Source organism: Choristoneura fumiferana, chromosome 13 (assembly GCF_025370935.1).
Source record: "Choristoneura fumiferana chromosome 13, NRCan_CFum_1, whole genome shotgun sequence".
Taxonomy (NCBI): Eukaryota; Metazoa; Arthropoda; class Insecta; order Lepidoptera; family Tortricidae; genus Choristoneura; species Choristoneura fumiferana.
In genome coordinates, this window is record NC_133484.1 from 20,169,502 (window position 1) to 20,194,234 (window position 24,733).

Consider the following 24,733-nt stretch of genomic DNA (forward strand, 5'->3'; position numbering starts at 1 on the left):
CAATTTCTCAAAAATTGTCGCTTAGATAGCCTTTCAACCGTCGAGGTGCAGGTCAATTTATTCTTGGACTAGCTTGGAAAATGAAATTAAATAAATGCAAGTTATCATAATTGTTTTTATTAACTAACTAACTTTTCAATTTTACTAGTTTTTTTTTTATCAAAAATTATAAATATTCATCAATCAAGTTTTGAGTCGTTGCCATCGTCCTTGTCCTGTCCAGTGTTCTCAATAAAGAACATTTTAGAGTAAGTGGTTCTTACACACTTTGGAGTTTAACGAGCTCTGATATGCATTGCATCTCTATAATAGTCAATGTCAGAACTCGTATCGCTACTGGAACTAGAATCTGTAAAATAATCACTGCTGTCCGTATAATCACTGCTTTCTCTTCTGCCGCGGTGTCGCCACTTGTGAAGTCTCATTTCATCCTTCTTTATCAACTTCTGAATCGTTTTTAGAGGAGGATGATTGTGCACCACTGGCTCATAATACGTGTGTCCGTAATACACCACTGGCGGTGGTGGTGGTGGATACATTGGCAACACTGGTACAGGAATGCTAGGGAATGAGCAATGAGGAATGCAGCCAGCTGCGGTGCAACAAGGGTTTCCTACTGCCACACTCATATTAGCGTTGAACGTTGGCAGCGTTTCTACATTTTGCCGTCTTGAATCAAGTACTGAAACATTCCTTGAAGCTGTTGCCGAGGTCTTCTCTGCGCTTAATTTATCAACAGCACTAGCGTCAGTTTGAACATCTGTTTTGATTCCTTTCTGGGATAGAGGTCCTAGGATCTTCTGTAATGACCCTCCTATTACGTCAAAGATCGATCCTTTACTATGAGTTGGATCATTATTACTTAATGTGACTTGAAAGCTGAACACCAGTGAAAGAAGTAATATCGATTTGTGATGTAATAGTAACGTGCAGCGGTGCAGCCTCATGTTGGAAATGAGTCTTGTAGATGTGGATTCTAGTTCAATGGAACTTTCGTTTGTAACAGTGTGATTGTTCATTCTTATGCCCGAGAGCCTTATTGTTTAGGTGATAAACATCGTTGCGTAAGTCACACGTGCAATGATTTCCCTAAATTTCAGGTTTCAATGGTGGCTTCATTACTGTGTGCATTTAAATATACATAGGTACTTACCTTATTGTAAAAAAGAAGTATTGTAAACCAAATACATCGTCCTATTTAAACCAAACTGAAAGAAACTGATAGATTACTGACTCTTTTGTGTGGTGGTGTCTTGAATATCACTTTTTTATTTTGTCCCGATAGTTGTTTGGTTTCTACCACGCGTCGACCACTCATCCCGTTTGCTTGCTCTTTGCCTCCAAAGTCTTTAGTCATTAGTATAGCAGCATCTTCGTCATTGATCGTTTTACGAAACACAATCTTGCCATTCTCGGAAACATACGCCAACACTGGCTTGACTGTATCACTATCCCCATATTCGAGATTTCTGATTGGCCTAAAAGTCTCCGATGATTTTTATAACGATTACGATGTCTTTTAAAAGATTTAGGACGAACACGACGCTTTTTATGCGATTTTTTATGAGTACGAAATCCTCTGCCTCGAGCTCCCCTTAACCAAGTGTTAATGTCACTGGATGATGAAGATTCGGAAAACTCATAATCAGTTTCCGTTGAAGTTGATGATTCGTCTTCAGTACTTGATCGATGGATACGAACTCTGCGATCACAATCACGTTCCACTGGTTGAAAACGGGGAGGCGGAGGGGGGAAAGGTACTACGACTACAGCCGGAGCAGGAGGAGGTGCATAAGCAGGCGGCATAGGCAAAGGAGCTTCGTTATAGCGGCATCTGCATAACTGGTGGCACGGAGAGCAGTATGAAAAGAATGCTGGAGTGCAGACTGGCTTGCAAGAACACGGTGGGCACGGAGGGCATCCTGGAGCTCGGGGTCTGCTGACGCAAAACACTGGGGGGGGAGCAGCTGGCACCGCGTAAGGCACAGGCATAGGCACAGCGATCGGTATGGCTATCTTTTCAGCGCTTTCCTCTGGTTTCATCGTCGTTGTGGTAGTGGTAGGCTTTTGCGTGACTCTGTAGGGCACAGCCACGGGGAATGGTATTGGCACGGGCACCGGCGGGGGAGGTGGCATCATGTACATGGGCTGCTGCACTGGATACATGAATTGCACGTCAACTGTGTGCAAGATGCCCACTGTTATTATCAGTGTCATTAGTCCCGTCTGCAACAACATTGAAATTATGTCATTGATATTTTTTTTATTGAAATTGAATAAAAATATGTGAAAATCCTTACACAAGCCATTTTGGTAGTCAGGTTGAGTTTTGAATCAACTGTTAGCGTCCACGTTTACCTACACAATCACATGTATATCGACGTAGCGGTGTGCAATGCAGCATTGTAGCGGACGGAATGAAAATCTTTCGCCTTGGTGTTGTAACAAAACGACTCATTTGATTTTTCTTGGCCATAAAATGTTTATGGTTGGTTTTACATTCGTAAGCAGCAGTTTTCTTGGAATCGACTACTGTTTCGTAGTTTGACTTTGAAATAGAATTATTTATTATACAATGAATCAATTAAAGACCGAAATAATAAAAATAAATAAGAAATTACTTAGTGATTCTGATTGCTTTAAAAGATTTTGAACAAGTTATATTTGTTGAAAAAAAATTACTTCTTAAATTATTTTAATGTCATAATAACAATAATTGTCTGAAATATTTTAAAACTTTCTTTAGATTCAGTATTAAAAAAGTCTCGTTACGAGTAAGCTCTAAACGACCATATAAATTAAAGGAACAACAGAAATAATAATAAACGCAAGCAAGCAGCAAGCGTAGATAACTCAAGAAACTTACTTAACCAAAGTATGTTTGATGATATATTTACATTTATATTTTATGCGTTTGGATAGTGTACCTAAAGCTATTACCAGGTTTTACCTTTATTTTTCATCTGTGTTTCATTTACATTGATGACATCTTTGATTCCATTTGACTTGTATCTTCTACTTAAGCCAAGTTTTTTCTATTTTTATAGGAATATGAAAATATGAAAAACTTTAATTCATGGTTTATTTACAAACAAATAACAAACGATATACAAAAGTGAGAAAGTATAAGCTTGACCCTAAACTTAATGATGCTCCTCCTGTGTCGTTACAGGTTGTTCGATCAGGCGATTTGGTTTGTGGTGATGTTTCTTAACTGTTTTTTTCTTTATCTTTATTTGTACCATTGGCGTTTCTTGTGGAGCTTGGGTAGTAACAATCACAACTTGTTCCTCTTCTTGACTTTTCACTTTACCCTGATCAGGTAATTCCAATGCCATAGTTCCTTCGTCATCCTTTTGTTTAGAACTTGGTCCTAGCCAACCTTTTGCTTCTCCTTCAGAAATCTGCTTCTCATATATAACGTAACCATCCTTATTAACGTATTGCAAGATGGGTGTGAGTAGATTTTCTCTGCTTTTCTTGTGCCTTCTTCTCCGGTGTCGTTCCATAGTTCTTCTTCCTGACCACCTGTTTCTCTTTTTCCACCAGCCAACATCAGAGCCGGAGGAGTCAGTGTCAGATGAAGATGTGTCCGTCTCCGTGGAACTGCTTTCATGCCATTTTCTTACTCGTCTCTTATTCGGCCGCGGTCGGAGATTTGGAGCTGGTGCTTGCTTGTACCCGGGATCAGGAGAATAGAATGGCATGACTATAACTGGCAGCTTTGCTGATGGTGGTGCACCTGGCATTGGCATTGGCATGCCCATTGGCATACCGGGGGGCATACCTGGAGGAAAACCAGGGGGAACTCCTGGCGGGAGCCCAGGGGGTATACCAGGAGGGAATCCCGGTGGTCCTGGAGGGAAGCTAGGAATAGGAGGCATAGGAACAGCTTGACTGCGATCTGGTGGTCTGTCAGGATTTGGGCCAGGGAAAAAAGGTGGGAACGGGGCCGGTGGCATGGGATGAGGGACTGAAGGCAAGCGACAGTGCATGGGCAGTTGCTGTGGAAGGAATTGGAAATTTGCTGGACATAGCGGTAGCTCAGGTTCCTTTGCGAAGACCGACGTAATCAAGATAATGCAGTAATGCAGTCTCCTGCACATCTTTATCTGCAAGGTAAAGGATTAACATTAGCAAAACCTCAGAATAATTTCTTTATAAAATTGATTAATGAATTAAATATAATTTACCTATTTATTCCCATTGGCGCCACTTCAAACCACACATCAGCAATGCAAACAGAGAAAGATTACAAGCCTTTATGTAAACTGCGAGAGTCAGGTGCCTCGAATAGAACAATAAGACCGATTTCCTTTGATATAGGTAGCTTATCCTTATGTAATTTGCACACAATACCAACATTGTTCGCTGAAAATTCTACGTAACCGTTTCCCAAAAAAATATTATGTAGTTAAGTAAGTGGTAAATATAAGTAGTCCTTACTATATTATAATTATTATAAATGCGAAAGTCTGTCTATGAACTATCTGTCTACGTATTAACTCTTCACTCTTAACCCGCTTTTAACTGAATTAGATGCAATTTGATTTGGAAATAATTTGAAACCAAAAGAAGGATATAGGATTGTTTTACCCCGAAAAATTGCTTATTTCCCACGGGTTAGCTAGAAATGAATTCACGGTAGATGAGGTTGCGGGCCAAATAAAACCTAGAATTCTATCTTTAAATTCGCTAGAAAGTATCATTGTAGCTAAGAAAATATACAAGACACTGTGTTAAAGATTATCCACGTTCCTTTGTTGCTGTTAAAGCAATAATACAGTTCGAATGTATGAAATGAAAATTATATCAAGGCGTTTAGATGGGAAACCTGAGAACTCAAACGACGAATACTTGAAAGTAAATGCCCTTGTTCTTCGTGCATAACCTATAACCCTCCAGACGCTACTTTTGTTGATGCCGCAGCGCGCTCGCTTTGCTCGCTCGGTTCGCGCGTTATTACACTTCTCTTCGCTTCGCTCGACGTCATACCTAATTTTTTGAAACCTAAACTGATAGTAAAAGTGATCCAGGTATTACTATACTTAGAAATTATAGAAATATCATTAAAGTAGGAAAAAATTGTCTCCTTCTTTTCTTTCTTTTTGTGCTGGTTATGTAAAATGGTGTTAAATTACAATGTAGCTACATTGTCAAAGCCTATAAAAAATAGATTTTAAGACTGTAGTAAGTGTTTTAATTGTGTTATAACGCACATAATATTATTTGATTTTTTTCGTAATGGCTAATCGGAACCCTATCTTGGGCGTGTCCGACACGCTCTTGGCCGGTTTTTAATACTTAGAAATTCCACGATTGGGACCGTCCGAGACAGACATTAGTAAAGATTGGACATTTTACTACTTTGACATTTCGCGATTTGAACCACCCGAGACTTGGACGTGGCACGACTTAGACGCTGTAAGGACATGGACCTCTTACGATCTGGACGCAATTTCGACACTGGACATTTTACGACTTTGACGTAAGACGCCGGAGGGAAAATTGAGGGGGTCATAATTTTGATTCATGTAACACTCATTGTGTTTGTACTTCTGGTTAGTATTTATAAAGGTGTAGTGCTTGATTGTCGTCAATTGCTGAGACGGTAGCGTGAGCTGTGGCTGGAGGTAATATCACTAATTGGGTATGAGGCAAAGAAATACAACAATTAAAAGGTAAATTGTTTATTTTTACCCAATTAAGGGGGGGTTATGTTTTTCAAGCGTATGTATGTCTATTTCCTTTTTAGTCCTCTCTGTAGCTAATACGGGTGGACAGTTTTGAACGTATGAGGTATCATTATAGATTCGGCAAACTGTCGGAGAGGCAGTATCTATATAATACTAGCTGTTGCCCGCGTTTCCGACCGCGTAGAAGTATGAAGAATAGTTTGTCCTATTTCCAGACCTATAGAATATAACTACATAAAAAAAACATAAAAATCGGTCAAGCCGTTTCGGAGGCGTACAAACATTGTGACAGGAGAATTTTATATATTAGAGAGATTACAAAATAGCGTCCAAGACAAAAAATGATGGAGGGAGCATTTTTTTTATTGTAACGATATGGGTATCAAACTTTGAGTATTTTATATACTCAAAGGTATCAAATTAAAGATAGTAATTAGCCTATTCCAAAAAAATACAGATGATAGAGAGTTCGTACTACCTAAATAATAAGTTTAAAGTATAACAAAATGCTAAATATTTTAGACACTGTTACAGATAGGTATACCGTTTGCAACACAAGCTAAGAAGTAGTTAGTAGTAGTAGTAGTTAGTTAATTAGTAAAATTTACTAAGCAGAATGACAAGCGGCACCTTATAGCTGTTTTTTTTTTAGTTCGTACTGTGCACCATAATCAAATAATTATTGATTATTGAATGTAATCATCATCATCTTGATGGGTGGCGGTCATCCACCGTGTGGTTTAAGCGTTCTTTTTTTATCTCACACTTGCAATTTATGGAACAGTTTGGCGGCCGAGGTTTTTCCAACTCACTACGATATGGCTACCTTCAAAAAGCGCGTGCACCATTTCTTGCAAGGCCAGCAACGCATCTGCAGCCCTGGTCGTGCTGCGGATGTGTATGGGCGACGGTAATCACTTAACATCAGGTGAACCGTCTGCTCGTTTGTCTACTATTACATTAAAAAACCGGCCAAGTGCGAGTCGGACTCGCGCACCGAGGGTTCTGTACAAATTATGAAAAAATCAATGCTTTACGCAATTGTTCTTTTATCTGTGCTTTAAGACGTTGTTTCGTACCAAATTTCAAGATTACGGGTAGTACCCCGTAGGTTTTGATTCCCTTGCGAATGTCGAAAATTTGCAGTATAAACGGCTGTATCTTTTGATTGCGTTGCCTTAGAAGTTTGATTTCCGAGGGACAGTGGACCTGAGTATTTGGTATAAATTTCAGCTTGATACCTCCACGCATTCCTGAGAAAAAGGGTCTTGACAGACAGACAGACCGACAGACGGATAAAAAGTGATCCTATAAGGGTTCCATTTTTTCCTATTAAGGTACGGAACCCTAAAAACACCTGCCGGTTAGAAGTAAATCAGTAAATAACCCTTTGTCTTTCAGATGAAGCCCTACACCCTGGCACTATGTGCCGCTGTCTTGCTCCATCTATTCCTGGAGACGCAATCCCAGTTTCCTCACCCCCCAGGGCCGTATCCTCAGCCGAGGAGCATGCAATCTATGCCGATGCCCCCGATGGGCATGCCGGGTATGCCGATGCCACCCATGCCACCCATGGGTATGCCAGGAATGCCTATGGGGCTACCAATGAACATGATGCAGCAGCAACGGATGCCAGTAGTAGTAATGCCGTACCACTCGAAAACAGCTGACAGCTTTGTGCGAAAGAAAAGACCAAGAAGGAGGAGACAAAGAATACGAGTTCGCGATTCAGAATCTACAAGCTCCAGTGACAGCGATAGCCGTTCGACTTCTAGTTCATCCAGCAGCGAAATGGATTTCAGGGGTTCGAAGAAGAAACGACATCAGGTTTTGACGCCAGTTGTTTCTTATGTGACGAAGGATGGGTATGTGATTTATCAGAAGAAGATAAAGAAGGATCGCGCTAAAGACTGGCTGGATATGGAGAAGGGGAGGCCAGATACTCAAGCCGAGAAGAGTGAAGAGATGACGCTGAGACAGCTGAAGAAGAAATACGGAAGTAAAAAGAAGAAGCACCGTCGGGAGCGGCGGGGCGATTAATTACAGTTGAGCAAACTGATTCATGTACATGGGTGGAACCTTTACAAATCGATTTGACTATAATTTTCTTGACAAAAGTATAGAATGTCAACATTACTTTAGTAGCACAAGGATTACCCTAGTAAATGATTCAGTTTGTTCGACTGTACCTACACCGTTATATTGTAGGCGTTTCTTATTTATAAGCTGAAAAAATTACGCTTCTTCGAGTTTTCTGCTAAGTAAATTGTATTTTTACTCTTTTAGTTTGCCGTGTTTTGTAAGTTTTATACAGATTAAAGTTGTATACGTGATTACTTCCTTTTTAAATTCCATACATGAATTCCTTTCAATGAAACAATGGCCTTTTACATAAGAACGGTAGTTTTGTAGGCACCTACTCGTACTTGTGCAGCTGTACGAGTAGTAGAAATAGTAGAATGTTCCTGCTCTGAAAAGTAAGTATACAGTCGAAGCATTTGATTCCGGGTCCACCGTTCTCGTTCGGATCCACAGTAAGTGTCATAATAAATTTCCTTGTCAAGCAATGCGATGTCACTATGCCATTTTCTACGAAAAGGTTCCACAGTGGGTCACGTCACGATTCAGTTGGTGCGAGTGTACCTATTTAACTTCCATCCCAGCCTATATACGTCCCACTGCTGGGCACAGGGTTTGGGCCTTAGTTCCCACGCGGGCCCAGTGCGGATTGGGAACTTCACACGCACCATTGAATTGCTTCGCAGGTTTGTGCAGGTTTCCTAACGATGTTTTCCTTCACCGCAAAGCTCGTGGTAAATTTCAAATGTAATTCCGCACATGAATTTAGAAAAACACAGAGGTGCGAGCCGGTGTTTGATTGAACCCTCGACCCTCTGCTTGAGAGGCTAGGTCAAACCAATAGGCCACCACGGCTTCTACTTACTTACTTAACTTACACTTAATTGATCTCCTGCTAATAGTTAGAAGGTCTCTCCTTCTCTTCAAGTTCCTCTCCACTTAGTGAAGGTTGGCAGTCAGCTCCGCATACCTGATTAGATCTTTTGCCAGTTTGAAAAGCTCTGCGGCGCTCTTCAATTCCCGCCCATTCCCGGATATTCTCGAGTTCGAAAAGTTCTCGAGTGGAGACCGCGGATCGGCAAGCGCAGCGTACGACGTCCACCAACAAGATGGACGGATGAGCTGGTTAAAGCTGCGGGTTCACGGTGGATGCAGGCCGCTGACAACCGAAGCAACTGGAGGTCCGATGGGGTCAAAAGGTTCTCGAATGGCGTCCGCGGACCGGGAGACGAGCTGTCGGTAGGCCTCCAACAAGGTGGAGCGACGACCTGGTTAAGATCGCGGGATCGCGGTGGATCCGAAAAGCACAAGACCGGTCTGAGTGGAGAGCCTATGTCCAACAGTGGACGTCCTACGGCTGAGATGATGATGATAATGATTCCCGGATATACGCAGCCACGACCACTTCCTACGATCAACTGCTCTTTTGCCTGCCACTTTGCCCATGACTAATATTTAGGTTATAGGTAGTCAACTGTAAAAATATGAACTTATTCAAAGTTTAAAAAAGTACCACAGACTCTTATTCTGACGCAATAAGGCCGTGGTAACATTATTTTTGAGTGGTTCGAATAGATACTTATTTTTACACTTGACACCTACTTAGGTAACTGAGTACTTATAAATGTAAAAGGTTGTGAGTATATGCGCATTAATTAATCTAAAATAGACATCGACAACCCTAAGCGTCCGCGCCGGAGTAGGCAGAAGTCTCCTAAAGGGTCGAAGAGTGCATACCTGTTCTCTTTTATTATGCCTAAAGGCTACTTTTTTTTATGGAATAGGGGGAAAATGAGCACACGGATCGCCTGATGGTAAGCGATTACCGTTGCCCATGAACACCTGCAACACCAGAAGAGTCACAAATGCGTTGCCGGCCTTGTTAATAACAAAAACTATTTCTCTTATATTCTGTACTACAGAATATAAGACAGAATCTGTAGTCCGTGCCGTGGCCTAGGTTCAACCCTGGGCTCACATCTCTGAGTTCTTAAATTCATTTGCGAAATTACATGAATTTACCACGAGCTTTGAAGGACAACATCGTGAGGAAACCTCCATAATGTGTCTGAAGTTACCAATCCGCCTGACTACGGTTCAAGCCCTCTCAATTTGAGCGGAGGCCTATGCCCCAGTGGGACGTAGGTATATATAGACTGGGATGATGATGATGATTTTGCAGTCTTTCACAACCGTAGGTAAACAGATTAATCGTTCGCCACGTCTCAGTAACACGTAATAGTTGTATTGATTGAGACATTTTGTTTCAGAAATAGGTAATACTGGACCAACCAACATGTTAACCACGTTAACAGTATTCTTATTAATGGCCATCTCGACTTCGGCCAGGAGGATCAACTACCAGCCCTACCATTACCACATGCAATGGCCTGTCATGAGCGAGCCAGAACCTCGGCAGTACTATCCATACATGTCTGGCTACCTGTATGGGCCTCCTGGATACAGAGCGCCTCTTTTTTTTATAGGTTGACACATTTTTACTACTGCAAGCACCAAGGTTACTGTAAGAAGCAATTGCCAAAATGACCAAGTGACGATAATTAAAAAGAGCCTTATGCAAATGTTTGCTGTTGCGTAACAATATTTTGATATTACAATAATTTGTAATATACATAAGTAAATTTTATTTATTTGTTCGAACGGTGTATTAAGTAAAACCTCTGCGCTGAAAGTTTTAGTTAATGACTCTTTTAATAATAATTTTCAAAAATAAATACTCTTTATTTGTTTTTGTTCTTTGTCTATAACCACATCTTTGTACTTTGTCTATGCCTGGGCACCTAATGTTGCCATGTTATAAACTTTTTATCAAAGTAAGGGAAAAGTTGACAAAAGCCGGTGTTTTTTTTCTATTTTTTTTTAATTCGACCGTGACATTTAACAGACGGCTCTTCAATTATTATGCCAAAGTCAAATATACTGTTTAATATTGACTTTGACATAATAATCCTATAGTGGCCAAATTGTAGATCCGACTGCAATGATAATTATTTCATAGCATAGATATGTTTGTTATGTTCCTATAGTTTGGCTAATGAAAGCTGAACCTAGCTATTATTTGAGTGGCTACATTATTCAAATGTCATGGGCAATCAGACCAAAGAGTATAAGAAAACAGACACTTGAGCTTGTACTATTATCTATTCTGTGACTTGTTGAGTTTATACCTTCGTGGTATAAACTCAACAATACATGGGCGAAATAATCAAAAGTGGTGTGCCACAGATTATTTTAACCATGATAAGCAAATTCAAACAAAAACAAGCAGAGAAGAACGCCTTGTTCAAACAAAAAAAAAGAGTGTTTAGTTAGATGTGGTGACCAAATTTGTATGTTAGTAGGCATGGCAAAATATTTTGATACTATATCCGTTTTGTATATATGTAAATTTGAATTAAGTGATTTACACAAGTCACAATTTCGAGCAGAAATATTTATTTCGACATAAATAAATTAACTGCTTAAAAAAAATAAACACGGTATAAACCGCACTAGAAGGACCTGACCTCATTAGAAGGAAATCTATAAAAGTTGTGAATAGTTAATTTTAAAACTGACGGGGTACTAACGTTCCTCATTAGCTATTCCAGCCCTTCAACATCACGGTTCAACCCATCTGTGTATCAAAGGAGAATGCTCAAAGTTAGGCCCACACTTTGTGTCAATAGTAATAATATTATTATTAATAATATTTTTAGACGACTTAAGGAACTTTAGGACTTTATTTTGTTCAATAGTAATAATATTACTATTCAAATTAATACTACTATCTGTGCCGTAGCACAATATCTGTATCATATCATAATATGATTCACCCGGCCATATTGATACCTACGTTGTCGCATCTGATTTTGTAATCCATGTTGCCGTCTTAGCATTTGTATTTTTTACGAAAAACTTAGAAATTAACTAAAAATACGTAGTAAAAAACAAATATTACATGTAATATGTGATCCCTTGAGCTTTATTCACTCGAGCACTATAATTTGTGCACTTTCGAAACACACACGACAGCATTTTACATTGATTTGTTCAACTGTCACATTGACTATCACGGACTACTCGCACCGTGGCTTGTTTGAGGTAAACTGATTGCGACACGGGACAATTGGGTCGTTTATGAATCTTCAACTCGGGGTGGTAGTAACATATATTATCTACTCCCTGTTTATAATATGTAATATCATTGTCCAACTGTTAATTGTCACGAATAAATTATTTATCTTTTCTTTGCTACAGAAAATACTGTAAGAAAAAAATAAAAGCAGAATACCATCATCTGTCAAATCTGGCTAAGCCATCTGGTTATCTAGGCAAGGTGGTTCTTTTCCCAACAGATCAGATACTTAGTATAATCATTTATCATTCCTATATTATGCGCACATAGGTAGGAAATGTTGATTCGAAATTAACAAAATCGCGATAGTAATGCTTTCAACATACCAAATTTTGTTCAATTAATGAATTGTGATCTTTCACTTTTTTTTAGAGTAATTTTTAACAATATTCTGGCAGCACAATGACCCCGAGCTGTCAAAGTCAAATGTCAAAACAGTGTCGGTCGGTGTCGCGTCAAATCAAACACGAAGACCGGAGCGGAGATAGTCGGTCGGAGTGTACGTGTCGCGTGCTGTGTCGGTCTAAATGACCCGTTTTAATTATATTAACGTATGTGAACCGCGACCCGTGATTTCAACCGATTCTATAACAATAGTGTAAAGAAAGAATTACCTGTTTCGGCCATTCACAACTCCATTTAGCACAGTGTAAATTTGTATGTGAGATTCAATCGGAATCATGTTTTAGTGTCGTGCTCTTTCCATTTAAGATTAAAAAACATGGATGTGTCTTTGGATAAGGATTGGAAGAAAGGCGTCGGATTCCAAATCAACTATAGGTCAGATCCGAGTTCAGACGAAGACCCGTAAGTTTAATTTGATTGAAAAATAAACTTGTTTAAGTTAAGTATGATACGCAGTTATTTATCGGGATTTTTATTCAAGTGGTTTATTGCTTCTTAAGTAGGTTACGCTGTTGATAGCACTCAAGTTCATCGATCACACGTTTTATTGACATTTTGTCGTGTTAATTGACAATTAATAGTAATTAGACTAATTCAATTAGAATAATTATTTTCAACCTATGTTCCTTGGAGAATAAGTAGTTGTTCAGTTTAAGCAACACTTTCATCTGTTTAAGTATCAGCACATCATTTGGTACCATCAGCACAAAATAAGTGCTCTATCAATTTTTAAACAAATTCCTATCAAAAGAATATGATGCTAAAGTCGAACTTAATTTTAGATAATTTAGCGACGTTAATGGTAGCTAATTGGTTAAATTTAACACACTTTTCTAGATTGTATGAGTACTGGGAACAAGTTTACCTATAATATTTAAAACTGTTTGGATTACTTATATGCTCTGTTTGTGCTACGGATACTATTTGAAATGTACCTCTCTTTTCAAGGTAATTTAACTAATTTAAGTTTCTCTATTTATACTGTTATGTAACACTGTGGAACATGACTTCTATGTATTGAGGTGGGCGTAAACAGCTGCGACTCAGTTTATACTAATGCAGCTGCATACAAACTTGCTTAAATAACCATGTTATTATGTTCAATAATTTAATAATCTTTACATCTTTAAAACTTTCAAGTTGACAGATACATCTATTGGTATTATTGTTTTATGATGTGCAAACGATTATCAACTTTAGGGTGGTAGACCACATATTTGGCTGATGGTTAAATGGTGGTTAAATAATGACAACGTCATAGGCAGCTGCTCATTGGCGCCCCCCTGTTTGTCATGAAGTATTATAAACTGTCTACAACACATCCCTCTTTTTGCCTTAAGTTCACTACCCACTTATGTAGGGGAAAATTACCTCTTTATGTCTACAGATGTAAGTGGTACGTATTTGTAGTGATACTTCACCATTATTAGGAAAATTCTCAAATTTCTCTACATTTTTACACAAAAATATTAATCGATGTTTAATAAAATTCTTATCTATCTTATACTTTCGTCACCATATTGCAGCCATCGTCCACCCTTTACATATCATATTATATTACTAAGATAGAATGATGATTTGTTAAAAATCTTCAGCAAGGAAAAGTTAAACAGTCATCTCTAATGTTGTCTTGTAGGCTTTTTTAAATCTCGATTTAAGGCTTAAACTGACAGTCCTTGTATGGATCTGACAGGACTTAAGACCACTTAAACCTAGATTAAAAAGCCTGCAAGTGGGCGTAAATCACTATCATTTTTACACCTATCCATTTTTAAAATGGTTCCAAAACTGCATTCAAATCGGTCCACCTGTTTAATAGCTACCCTGCCACAGACAGACACACATAGCGCTCAAACTTATAACACCCCTCTTTTTGCATCGGGGATTAAAAACTACCACCACTATTGCCGAACTTGATGTTTTGCTAGTACCTAATACAGACATATATACAGGGTGGCCCATTTATATCGGTCAATATGGGAAAGTCTGAAACTATACGACATACGAAAATTTCTTCTCAGGAACCATGACATCGATTTTAATAACAAGAAAAACTGCATTCATGCATTTAAAAAAAAACCTGTACTCAGCTCGGGAATCGAACCCGGTTGTTTTGAAAAAAAAAACTTCGAACACCTACTAAAATAAATTAAAGTATGTGAAAACAATGCATTTTATTCATTTTAGACATAATGTTTCATGGACACATTTACTTCTTAAAACTTACACAATCGTTATCTAAATAGAAATAGTGTAAGTTTTTTTTTTCAAAACAACCGGGTTCGATTCCCGAGCTGAGCTTTCTTTAAGAAGAAATTTTCGTATGTCGTATAGTTTCAGACTTTCCCATACTGACCGATATAAATTGGCCATCCTGTATACTATAAAAATATTATTGGCAATTAGTATTCCGTTTTGAGCATGACAGATTACGTATCTCCATGTTAGTGGAAGCAATCAGTCCATCAACTGATAGCTGTGACTGGGGCAAGTACTTGGCTGATAAACCTGTAAATGAGCATTAACTAACCAAACTACAATAATTTGTAGGGTTAATGGTGCATTTACATATGACTAATTGACTGTTTGAAATTGGTGTTTCCTAATTATTTCTCCATTTGTGGGAGTCTTGTATAATACCATTGCATACATTACTCAACACAGATGTTTATATATCTTAACTTTAATTTTACATAAGATGTCATTCCTTTCGGATGGCCGTTGGGGCCCGAATGGTTCTCGAATGGAGACTGCGAATCGGCAAGTGTAGGACGTCCACTAATGCGATGGTCGGATGACATGGTTAAAGGTCAGGGTATGTTAAAAAAAGACATTTTAAGTGTGAAAACGTATGTGCGACTGATTCGCATTGTTTTCGTTTCGTATTGCATTCTAAAGGCATTCATAAAACAATACCTATTATACACTACTACTAAACACCGATTATTTCAGTAGATAGCAAGCAATTAACTTGAAAATATTTGGTTTGGTTGTTTTCGGTTGGAATGATAACATTATCGAAAATACAAACTGAGACATAGATGTACAGAAAAAAGAGACCAGCGCTGGGAATCGAACCCAGGTCCTCAGCATTCCGTGCTGCGTGCTATACTGCTACACCACCACTGGACAGGAGTACAGACACAAATTTCTCCTATGCACCACATATCTCAGCCTGTTTGTTTCATTTAGTTCACTTAAGCAGCGACACTAGCGACATCTATGCTTCAGCCCTCATTGAGAAACTTTCAGCACCCCATCTGTAACCGCTCACCCGGACAAAAGATGTTGCTATTAAGTAATGGGGTATAGCACGCAGCACGGAATGCTGACGACCTGGGTTCGATTCCCAGCGCTGGTCTCTTTTTTCTGGTTTTTCTGTAAACATAGATGATGTTTCAGTTTGTATTTTCGATATGGATTTTACGGGATGACCGTAAAAGTAACAAAATTTGGAGTTGAAATTAAAAATACAAAAAGACTCCAAAAACCAATCTTGTGATAAAGTTACTTGTAAAATAAACATTACGCTAACCAACGAAGGAAAATCAGGGGAAAAACTCGTGTATAAGCGAATTTTGGCATAGTTTTAGGGAGTGGTGTTGCTAACAGGTGGAGGGGGTTGTAAACGTCCCTTTTTTTAGTTTTTCGTAAATAACTCGTAAACGGTGGCCCATAGCAAAAAATGTTCGGATACATGTGTAATCTACATAAAATTCTATACAAAAAAGATAATAAACATTTTTTCTCGTGGATCAATATCTCATGAGATATGGAGGGAAGTATGCCAAATGTCAAGTCACTCCGAACACAGACAGTGGATAGAATTTAGCTTCTAAGATTTGTCCCCCTACACTACATACATACATGAATACCTATATACATAATTGCTAATTATTTAATATCTAACTATCCTAAAAAAATACTTACATAAAATAAAATAATGAAACCTTAAACTAAAACAAATTACTTACCCCCTTATTCATAAAACTTAACAAGCCTATGTTAACTAACAAATGCTTTGTCCCTCTAACAAATAGAAATGTCAAAGTGACAGATAAGGACAAACGAATTTTAGCGGCATTTTAACTAAAATAGGTTTGATTGTCGTTTATGAATAGGGTTAGTCTTTAGGCAAGGTCCCGAAGATGCTGGCAGCGTTAGCTCTTTGAATAACTAAGCTATTTTTTTGTCCGAGGAAGCTGCCACCTCTGTCCCATTCGGCGTTGAGACCCTTGGTCCGTGGGGTCCCAGCGCTTTAACTAAATTAAATAAAAGCTCGTGAACATTAGGGTCTGCCACAAAAATACACACAATATCTCAGGCTATTGATGACGTTGAAATTCAAAGGTTAAATGAAAGTCAAATGAAAAAATACTAGGTAAGTAGGCGCTATTACAAGTAATACAACAGCTAAATATCGTTGCAGCTATACTTTTAAAGTTTGTATATTCAAAGTATGCCAAGAATTAATGTTCTTTGGGAAAACCAATCATCCATTAGCATTCCAATCCAAACCAAACAACTTTTTACGCAATGCATTTGGATCCTTATTTGTCGCGCGTAAAGTTCAGAAGTAGTTTTATCTTGATTATAATGGTTGTAAATATATATATTCAATGTATATGCTGTGTCAAAAGTCGATACGCTAAGTGTATTGATGTAGTGGACAACACGACCGTTGATCTTGGTGGTATATCGAAATTTTGTATATATTAAGCCGCACTCAAGGACGTCGGTTAATCATTTCTATTAGACAATTTGTCGTAATATGTTTTTAATAGATTATGAATGATGATAGTCGACTGTATGCGTTAGTTTGTCTTGAATCAATGTTTTGAGCGATAAATCTATGGCAACTTATGCATCGGTAGAGGTCACCCTGCAAAGTCAAGGTCACTCTTGCTCCTTATTTCATCAAGGTGATAGGCGACAACCGAACTTTTTTTTATCGGGGCCCGCTTCAACTGAAGCAACTTTACTAGAGGTCTATGGGGGGTCCTACGGCTGTTATGATGATGATGATGACAGACGACGACAGACGACAAGTGACTATAGCAATTCGAAACACAGAGCCAATGATAATATCTAATGAATCTAAAATTCCCATAAAAAACCTTCAATGGAATATTCAGTCGAAAATATTAACGTGTAGAAAATGCGCCTTATGCATCCCCCCTTTTCAGTGCAATAGAGGGATTTCGTCTTTTCCCACAGAATGGTGGTATTCCCAACAAAAAATAGACGAGATTCAAAGTCAAAGTCAAAGTCAAAATATCTTTATTCAATTTAGGCTACAACAAGCACTTATGAATGTCAAAAAAAAATCTACCACCGGTTCGGAAAAACCTCTGCTGAGAAGAATCCGGCAAGAAACTCAACGAGGTATATATATTTTTTTTAAAACAGATTTACAATATTATTAAATGATATCTATTCATCACAAGTATTTAACACAACTTTATTTTAACACAGTAGGTTCGCTATTTGAAGGGATCGCTAATGCGGATCGGAATTATTTCCAAATATCCCTGTCCATGATATAATCATTAACTTTATAATACGCCTTTGATATTAATGTCTTCTTGACAATAGATCTGAATTTGTATCCGTTTCATTTATAATATTTTTTGGAATTTTATTATAAAAACGTATGCAATTCCCAGAAAAGACTTTTTGGTTTTAGCCAGTCTGTAAGATGGAACTTTAAGCTTCCCTGTGTTTCTAGTAGCCTTTGGCTTATCGACGTTAGTGGGAAAATCACATATGTTCTTCCTAACATACATGATTATTTCAAAAACATAAAGCGACGGCAGGGTTAGGATATCTGTTTCCTTAAAAAAAGATCTTAAAGATTCACGCGTCTTCAAATTATAAATTGCTCTAATTGCTCTCTTTTGTAAGATAAAATTGACTCAATGTCTGCAGCAGATCCCCATAAAATAAGGCCGTACGAAATAATGCTGTTAAAGTAAGCAAAATACACCAACCGTGCCGTCGCCACATCGGTTAGCTGCCGTATTTTCCAAACTGCAAAAGCAGCAGAGCTCAATCTACCCGCGATTGCTGTGACGTGAGGTCCCCACTGTAGTTTAGAATCGAGCGTTATTCCTAAAAATACTGTTGATTTTACAAATTCAATAGTTTGACCATTTAACTTTATATTAGAAACTGAATTCGAGCTAGATGAATTTATCAACGAGAATTTAATACATTTAGTTTTCTTAGGATTTAGTAACAAATTATTGGCAGCAAACCATGCGGATATCACGGACAGGGTTTCATTGGGCTCAATGAAGTCGGTATCTTTCTACTAACCTTGAACAGTAAAGACGTGTCGTCAGCAAACATAACTATACCCGACTTTTGGCTTACCATATAAGTAAGGTCATTTACATAAATAAGATACAGGAATGGGGCAAGAATGGATCCTTGAGGCACTCCCATTTCGACCACAGATTCTCTCATGGCCTTTGGTGCAAGCGTCATGGGTACCGCTAGATTCATCCGCGGCGCTCTCTGGCCGCCCCCATGGGGCTCCCCCGTACGAGGCCGTGCAATGCAGGGTCGGGACTCCCCGCCTTCCGCGCTGGCGTCCTGGGGCACCACCCAACCCACTCCCCTACTTGATAAGAGATTAACCTTCCAAATCGAAACTGTGACCCTCTAAAATGGTCTCGCCGGAAGACCAGCGCTGGCTCCACCCGAAGAGTCCGCATTTTGTGCTGAGGCGGGACCATTTCGGGCACAAAGAAATATTTGTAATTTTTAACCCCTGTTTCACCATCCTTTGATTGAATTTATTTGACGGATAAATGTGATGCCGTCGCTGTTTATTTTGCTCTAATAGACGGAGACGGCATCACATATTTATCCGTCTAATAAAATTAATCAATGGGTGTGAAACAGCCCCTTAGTATTTCGTATTTAAGTTTTTTTACATATTTGTTTATTTCTTTTTTTAGGTACCTATTATTTGTCTGTGGCCCGAATAAACTTTTTCATTTCATTTCAAATATTCCGGATTCATTCCGTGGCATCTTGTAAGTATCGGTAATTGCTGTGCCCTGCGACCTTGGCCGGCCGTGACCGATTTGCGCGTGCGCATGGGGACGGGGAGCTACTACGAAATTCGAAAATCGAAGTTCGTATCTTACCGTCCTTCTCACTCTCGTATTAAATAACATAAGTGTCAGCAGGACGGCAAGATACGAGGTTCGAATTTTGCAATTCGTAGTTTAGGGCCAATAGACGTGTCTGTCAACTTGAAAGTTCAACTTTCGCGACATATTCATTTGATAGGAACTTGTTTAACACTTGTTTTGTTGTCTTAATTTTTCTGTTTTTTCTGTGCATCTATATTTCAGTTTGTATTTTCAATTTCGGTTTTACGGGATGACCGTAAAAGTAAAAATTTGGAATTGAAATAAAAAATACAAAAAGATTCCAAAAAACCAATCTTAACTTGTTTAACAATTGATAGACCACTTATTTGGCTGATGGTACCTTACCAGCGTTTTTTCGGACAATGGCGGCTCGCCCATTGTATTTTAACGAGTGGGGGAATAACATTTTTGTTACCAGTTAATGACGTGCATAATAATTATAGACGCCGCTTACGATAAAATCTGTTTATGAAAATACAAAGTGTTTTTAATTTAGCAAAGTCACTCTTCAAACTTACTGGATTCTGTCTGTAGTTGATAATGTCAACAACCTTTGTCAGTTTTATCAATTTTTCTAGAAAACCTGATTAGAGATGGACAACCTGAAGAGCCCATTTATTAGTTTAACATTTTTAAGATAACTGTTAAGTCACAGTTTAACAAGTTTTCCCTAGGGAAACTTGTTATATTGTGGTTAAGTGTTATGCTTGTTTATGGCGTTCAGTGATGAATATACATACAAGTTAATAGTGTTTGTTTAGGGTTCTGTACTTCAAAGGAAAAACGGCACCCTTATGGGATCATTTTTTTGTCTGTCTGTCTGTATGTCCATCTCTCTGTCTGTCTTTTCATCTGTCAAGACCCTCTTTTTTTCATTTGACCGGTTTTTTACCTTAAACGCAATCACATAATTATGTAGGTATGTAAAATTCGAAAAATTCTTACATTCCTATAGAGTATGAAGTGTGTAGGTATCTATGGATCTGCGAAAAGTAACTTCCAATTCAATAAATTATACCTGGAGAGAGTTCACCGGTAGTCAATAACCAACTGTATTGTAAACTCTTTATTGTGTAGCTATAGTTATATCAGCTGATTATCTAGTCTAGACCGATTTATCGATACTCTCATCTAAGTTAACGTATTTATTTTCACATGGGATATGATATGATTGGTCTCCACGTCCGTTGTTTACAGTTGACAAATGTAAATGGTAAAAATAGATTGGTTTTTGGAATCTTTTTATTTCAATTCCAAATTTTTGTTACTTTTACGTGCTTTTACGGTCATCCCGTAAAACCCATATCGAAAATACAAACTGAAATATAGATGCACAGAAAAACCAGAAAAATAAGACCAGCGCTGGGGACCTGGGTTCGATTCCCAGCGCTGGTCTTTTTTTTCTGGTTTTTCTGTAGGTACATCTATATTTCAGTTTGTTTACATCTATGTTTGGAATTGAAATAAAAAATACAAAAAGATACCAAAAACCAATCTTAATTTGATTGCTTAATAACGATATCTCTTGTCCGAGTGAGCGGTTAGTTCCATGGAGTGCTGAAAGTATCTCGATGAGGGCTACAGCATAGATAGATGTCGCTAGTGTCGCTGCTTAAGTGACTAAATAAGAAACAAACAGGCTGAGATATATGGTTAGGAGAAATTCGTGTCTGTACCGTTGTCCAGCGGTGGTGTAGCGGTATAGCACGCGGCACGGAATGCCGAGGACTTGGGCTCGATTCCCAGCGCTGGTCTTATTTATGTGAGTGAAGTTAGCACCGCCATTTTGGAAATTCGAAAAACAAATGGTTGTGCTAGGTTGTGCTAGGGTTGTGCTAGCTTGTGCTGTTATCCATTTTTGAAAATTCCAGTTAACGGAAAAGATATTCAAAAAAAACTTTTTTTGGGCTAGCACCGCCACTTTGTCCAAATTTAAAAAAAAAGTTTTGCTAGGTTGTGCTAGACTTGTGCTAGCTTGTGCTGTTATTAGTTTTTCGATATCGCTTATAGTTTCGTTAAAAACGAAAAAACAAAAAAACGTCTCAGCACCGCCATTTTGAAAAATCGAAAAAAATATACTCTGCTAGTTTGTGCTACACTTGTGCTCACTTGTGCCGAAAACTGTTTTTCGATAGCATCAATAGTTTCAGAGATAATTACAAATAAAAAAAAAATCTCAGCACCGCCATTTTGGAAAATCAATTTTTTCAACGTTGTGCCAGTTTGTACTAAGTAGTACTGACTTGTGCCGCAATCCGTTTTTGATATCTCTTTAAGTTTTTCAGAAAATCGCAAATCAAAAAAGGTAAGAAGCGACATATTTTTGAAATTTTGAAAAAAAATAAAATCGCTATATATTGTTCTTGTTGTGCTCGCACGTGCTGCACACCATATTCTGATATGACACACAGATTTTTTTTAACACAAATCATAATATAGACGAGAGTCTATGTCATAAAATGGACTCGGTGTCAAAAAAATCAAAAAATTACGTATGTGCTAGGTTGTGCTAGACTTGTGCTAGCATGTGCTGTAATCAGTTTTTCGATATCGCTTATAGTTTCGAAAAAAAAAAACGCGAAACAACAAACGTCTTAGCACCGCCATTTTGAAAAATCGAAAAAATATATAATCTGCTAGTTTGTGCTAGAGTTGTGCTCACTTGTGCCGAAACTGTTTGTCGATAGCATCAATAGTTTCAAAGATAATTGCAAAATAAAAATAATCTCAGCACCGCCATTTTGGAAATAAATTTTTTTCAACGATGTTCCAGTTTATGCTAGTACTGACTTGTGCCGCAATCCGTTTTTTGATATCTCTTTAAAATTTTCAGAAAATCGCAAATCAAAAAAGGTAGGAAGCGACAAATTTTTGAATTTTTTTAAAACAAATAACGCTATACAGACTGAGTCTTCTATAAGAAAATCGCTAAATGTTAATAATAAATCTATGCATAATTAATTCTTACACGCGTATGTACCTACTGACGAAAAGTTTAAAAATGGACAATATTTTTTTTATGCAACGCGGAGCAAACAAACCCCAAATGTTTATTAGACAATTTATATCCTGGACTATAATCCTATTGATTCAAATAATAAAATAGACACTTTTTATTTTTTAATTTTTAGTTGGTTCGATTCCCGGGTGAGATAAGCGATGTTTATATATCAAGATTTTTTAATGCAGTTTTGTTCAATTTTAAAAATAAAGGAATGTTTCTTTTCAGTACAATTAGCTAATTAGTTAAGGTAAGGATTTAATTTAAGGTAGTTGCCGTCCAGGGTCCATTGATTCTTTCCACCCTATTTATTGTGCTCGCACGTGTCGTGCTGGACACCATATTTTTGTAAAACACTAATCATAATGTAAACGAGAGTGTATGTCATGAAATGGCAATACAGGATGGCCAAGTGGTTAGAGAACCTGACTAGGAAGCTTGAGGTCCCGGGTTGGATTCCCGCCGGGGCAGTCATTTGTATGAATAATACGAATTGTTGTTCTCGGGTCTTGGATGTTTAAATGTATATTACAGCTTTTGCCCGTGGCTTCCCCGCGTGAAATTCGGTTATCGGGCGCTGTTCCCTCGGGAACTCGGCATTTTTCCGGAATAAAAAGTAACCTATGTCACTCACTGACCCCATAAACTATCTCTATGCCAAAAATCATGTCGATCCGTTACGACGGACAAACATACACAGAAACATACAAACACACACACTTTCGCATTTATAAAATTATATAAGTATAAGTATGGATCTATATCAGTATATTTATCCGTTGCCTAGTATCCATAGTACAGCAGTGTAGCTTTGCTTAGTTTGGGACTAGGTCAATTGGTGTCAAGTGTCTCATGGTACTTTTTTTAAACGGACTGTGTCAAGAATTTCCAATTAAAAATTTAAAAAAACCCCGACTCAAAAAAATGCTAGCAAAAATAAAAAAAACGTCCCAAAAAAAAACGCCGCCAAAAAAGAAACCTAAAAAGTAAAAAAATAATTAAATAATTATGCACTATCTAGCTGTTGCCCGCGACTTCATCTGCGAAGAATTCGTTTATCCCTATCCCGCGGGGACTATGCTGATTTCCCGCAAAATAAGCCTAAGTTAATTTAGTATAAGTACCTAGTAATTTTTTTTTATCTAGCGTCGTCGGTGTTGGGGAACCGCTAAGGTTACAGGAAAATAAAGTTAAGTACATAATGTTGTATTACTTATACTAAATTAACTTAGGCCGATTTTGCGGGAAATCGGCATAGTCCCCGCGGGATAGGGATAAACGAATTCTTCGCAGATGAAGTCGCGGGCAACAGCTAGGTAGTACATAATTATTTTTAAATTTTTAGTTGTCTTTTTGGCGGCTTTTTTTGTCGGTCGTTTGTTTTCGGACGTTTTTTATTTTTGCTGGCGTTTTTTGTGTCGGGGTTTTTTTAAAATTTTTAATTAGTTTTTTAATTTCATGTTTTTTAAACTGGTACTTATATTATTTTTTAAAAGTGTACTAGTGTGTTGGATATCCTGGCTGCAGCATCAGCTCGTCGTGTTGCCACTACTGCATTGTATGTAGAATCAATTACTGATCAAAACGAATCCAAACACGACATATGTGCTATTATTTTTTCAAGAGTATACTGGTGTGCTGGATGTCCTGGCTGCAGCATCAGCTTGTCGTGTTGCCACCACTACATTGTATGTAGAATCAATTACTGATCAAAACGAATCCAAACACGACATATGTTCTATTATTTTTTCAAGAGTATACTGGTGTGCTGGATATCCTGGCTGCAGCATCAGCTTGTCGTGTTGCCACCACTGCATTGTATGTAGAATCAATTACTGATCAAAATGATTCCAAACACGATATATCTGCTATGGTTTTATCAAGTGTATCTACTAGTGTTCTGGATATCCTGGCTGCAGCATCAGGCCGAGGATTCCATAATCTTGCATAGTTATATATCATACATGGGTTGATTCACAAACTTTTAGGTCCCAATATGTTTGTAAGTAAAGTAAATACCTATTTATGCGTCTAAGATTCCTACCGCAGCGAACAAAAGAGCTGATGATCTTGAAACGGCTGAACCTATTTTGATAAAACATATCTAAGAACCATCGCTAAAAAACCTGCTTTCAAATAAAAAAAAACGCTTTTAAATGGGTCCACCCGTTTAAGAGCTACGGTGCCAACCACAGACAGACACAACAGCCCACACAACACACGATAGCGTTCAAACTTATAACACCCC

At 38.1% G+C, this 24,733-nt stretch overlaps 3 protein-coding genes and 1 pseudogene across 3 annotated transcripts in view; 2 read left to right on the forward strand and 2 right to left on the reverse strand.

Moving 5' to 3' along the window:
* Positions 1–101: 101 nt before the first annotated feature.
* Positions 102–2,447, reverse strand: LOC141434291 (uncharacterized; annotated as a pseudogene).
* Positions 2,448–3,065: 618 nt separating this feature from the next.
* LOC141434505 (uncharacterized) lies at positions 3,066–4,303 on the reverse strand. Its single transcript, XM_074096929.1, has 2 exons — positions 4,194–4,303; positions 3,066–4,112 (listed from the first exon to the last, which is right to left on the reverse strand). The coding sequence occupies exon 2, from the start codon at positions 4,104–4,106 to the stop codon at positions 3,144–3,146; it is 963 nt and encodes a 320-aa protein (XP_073953030.1). The 5' UTR covers positions 4,107–4,112; positions 4,194–4,303; the 3' UTR covers positions 3,066–3,143.
* Positions 4,304–5,579: 1,276 nt separating this feature from the next.
* On the forward strand, positions 5,580–8,032 carry LOC141434507 (uncharacterized). The gene is made up of 2 exons (XM_074096931.1): positions 5,580–5,681; positions 7,098–8,032. Exon 2 carries the CDS (start codon positions 7,098–7,100, stop codon positions 7,734–7,736), a length of 639 nt encoding a protein of 212 aa, XP_073953032.1. The 5' UTR covers positions 5,580–5,681; the 3' UTR covers positions 7,737–8,032.
* A 4,334-nt stretch (positions 8,033–12,366) lies between these two features.
* Positions 12,367–24,733, forward strand: part of Mekk1 (mitogen-activated protein kinase kinase kinase 4) — a gene marked incomplete in the record, with an annotated part of 63,341 nt that continues 50,974 nt past the window's right edge. Inside the window, 1 exon segment of the mRNA XM_074096687.1 lies at positions 12,367–12,720. Within this exon segment, the coding sequence (XP_073952788.1) occupies positions 12,635–12,720 (86 nt within the window).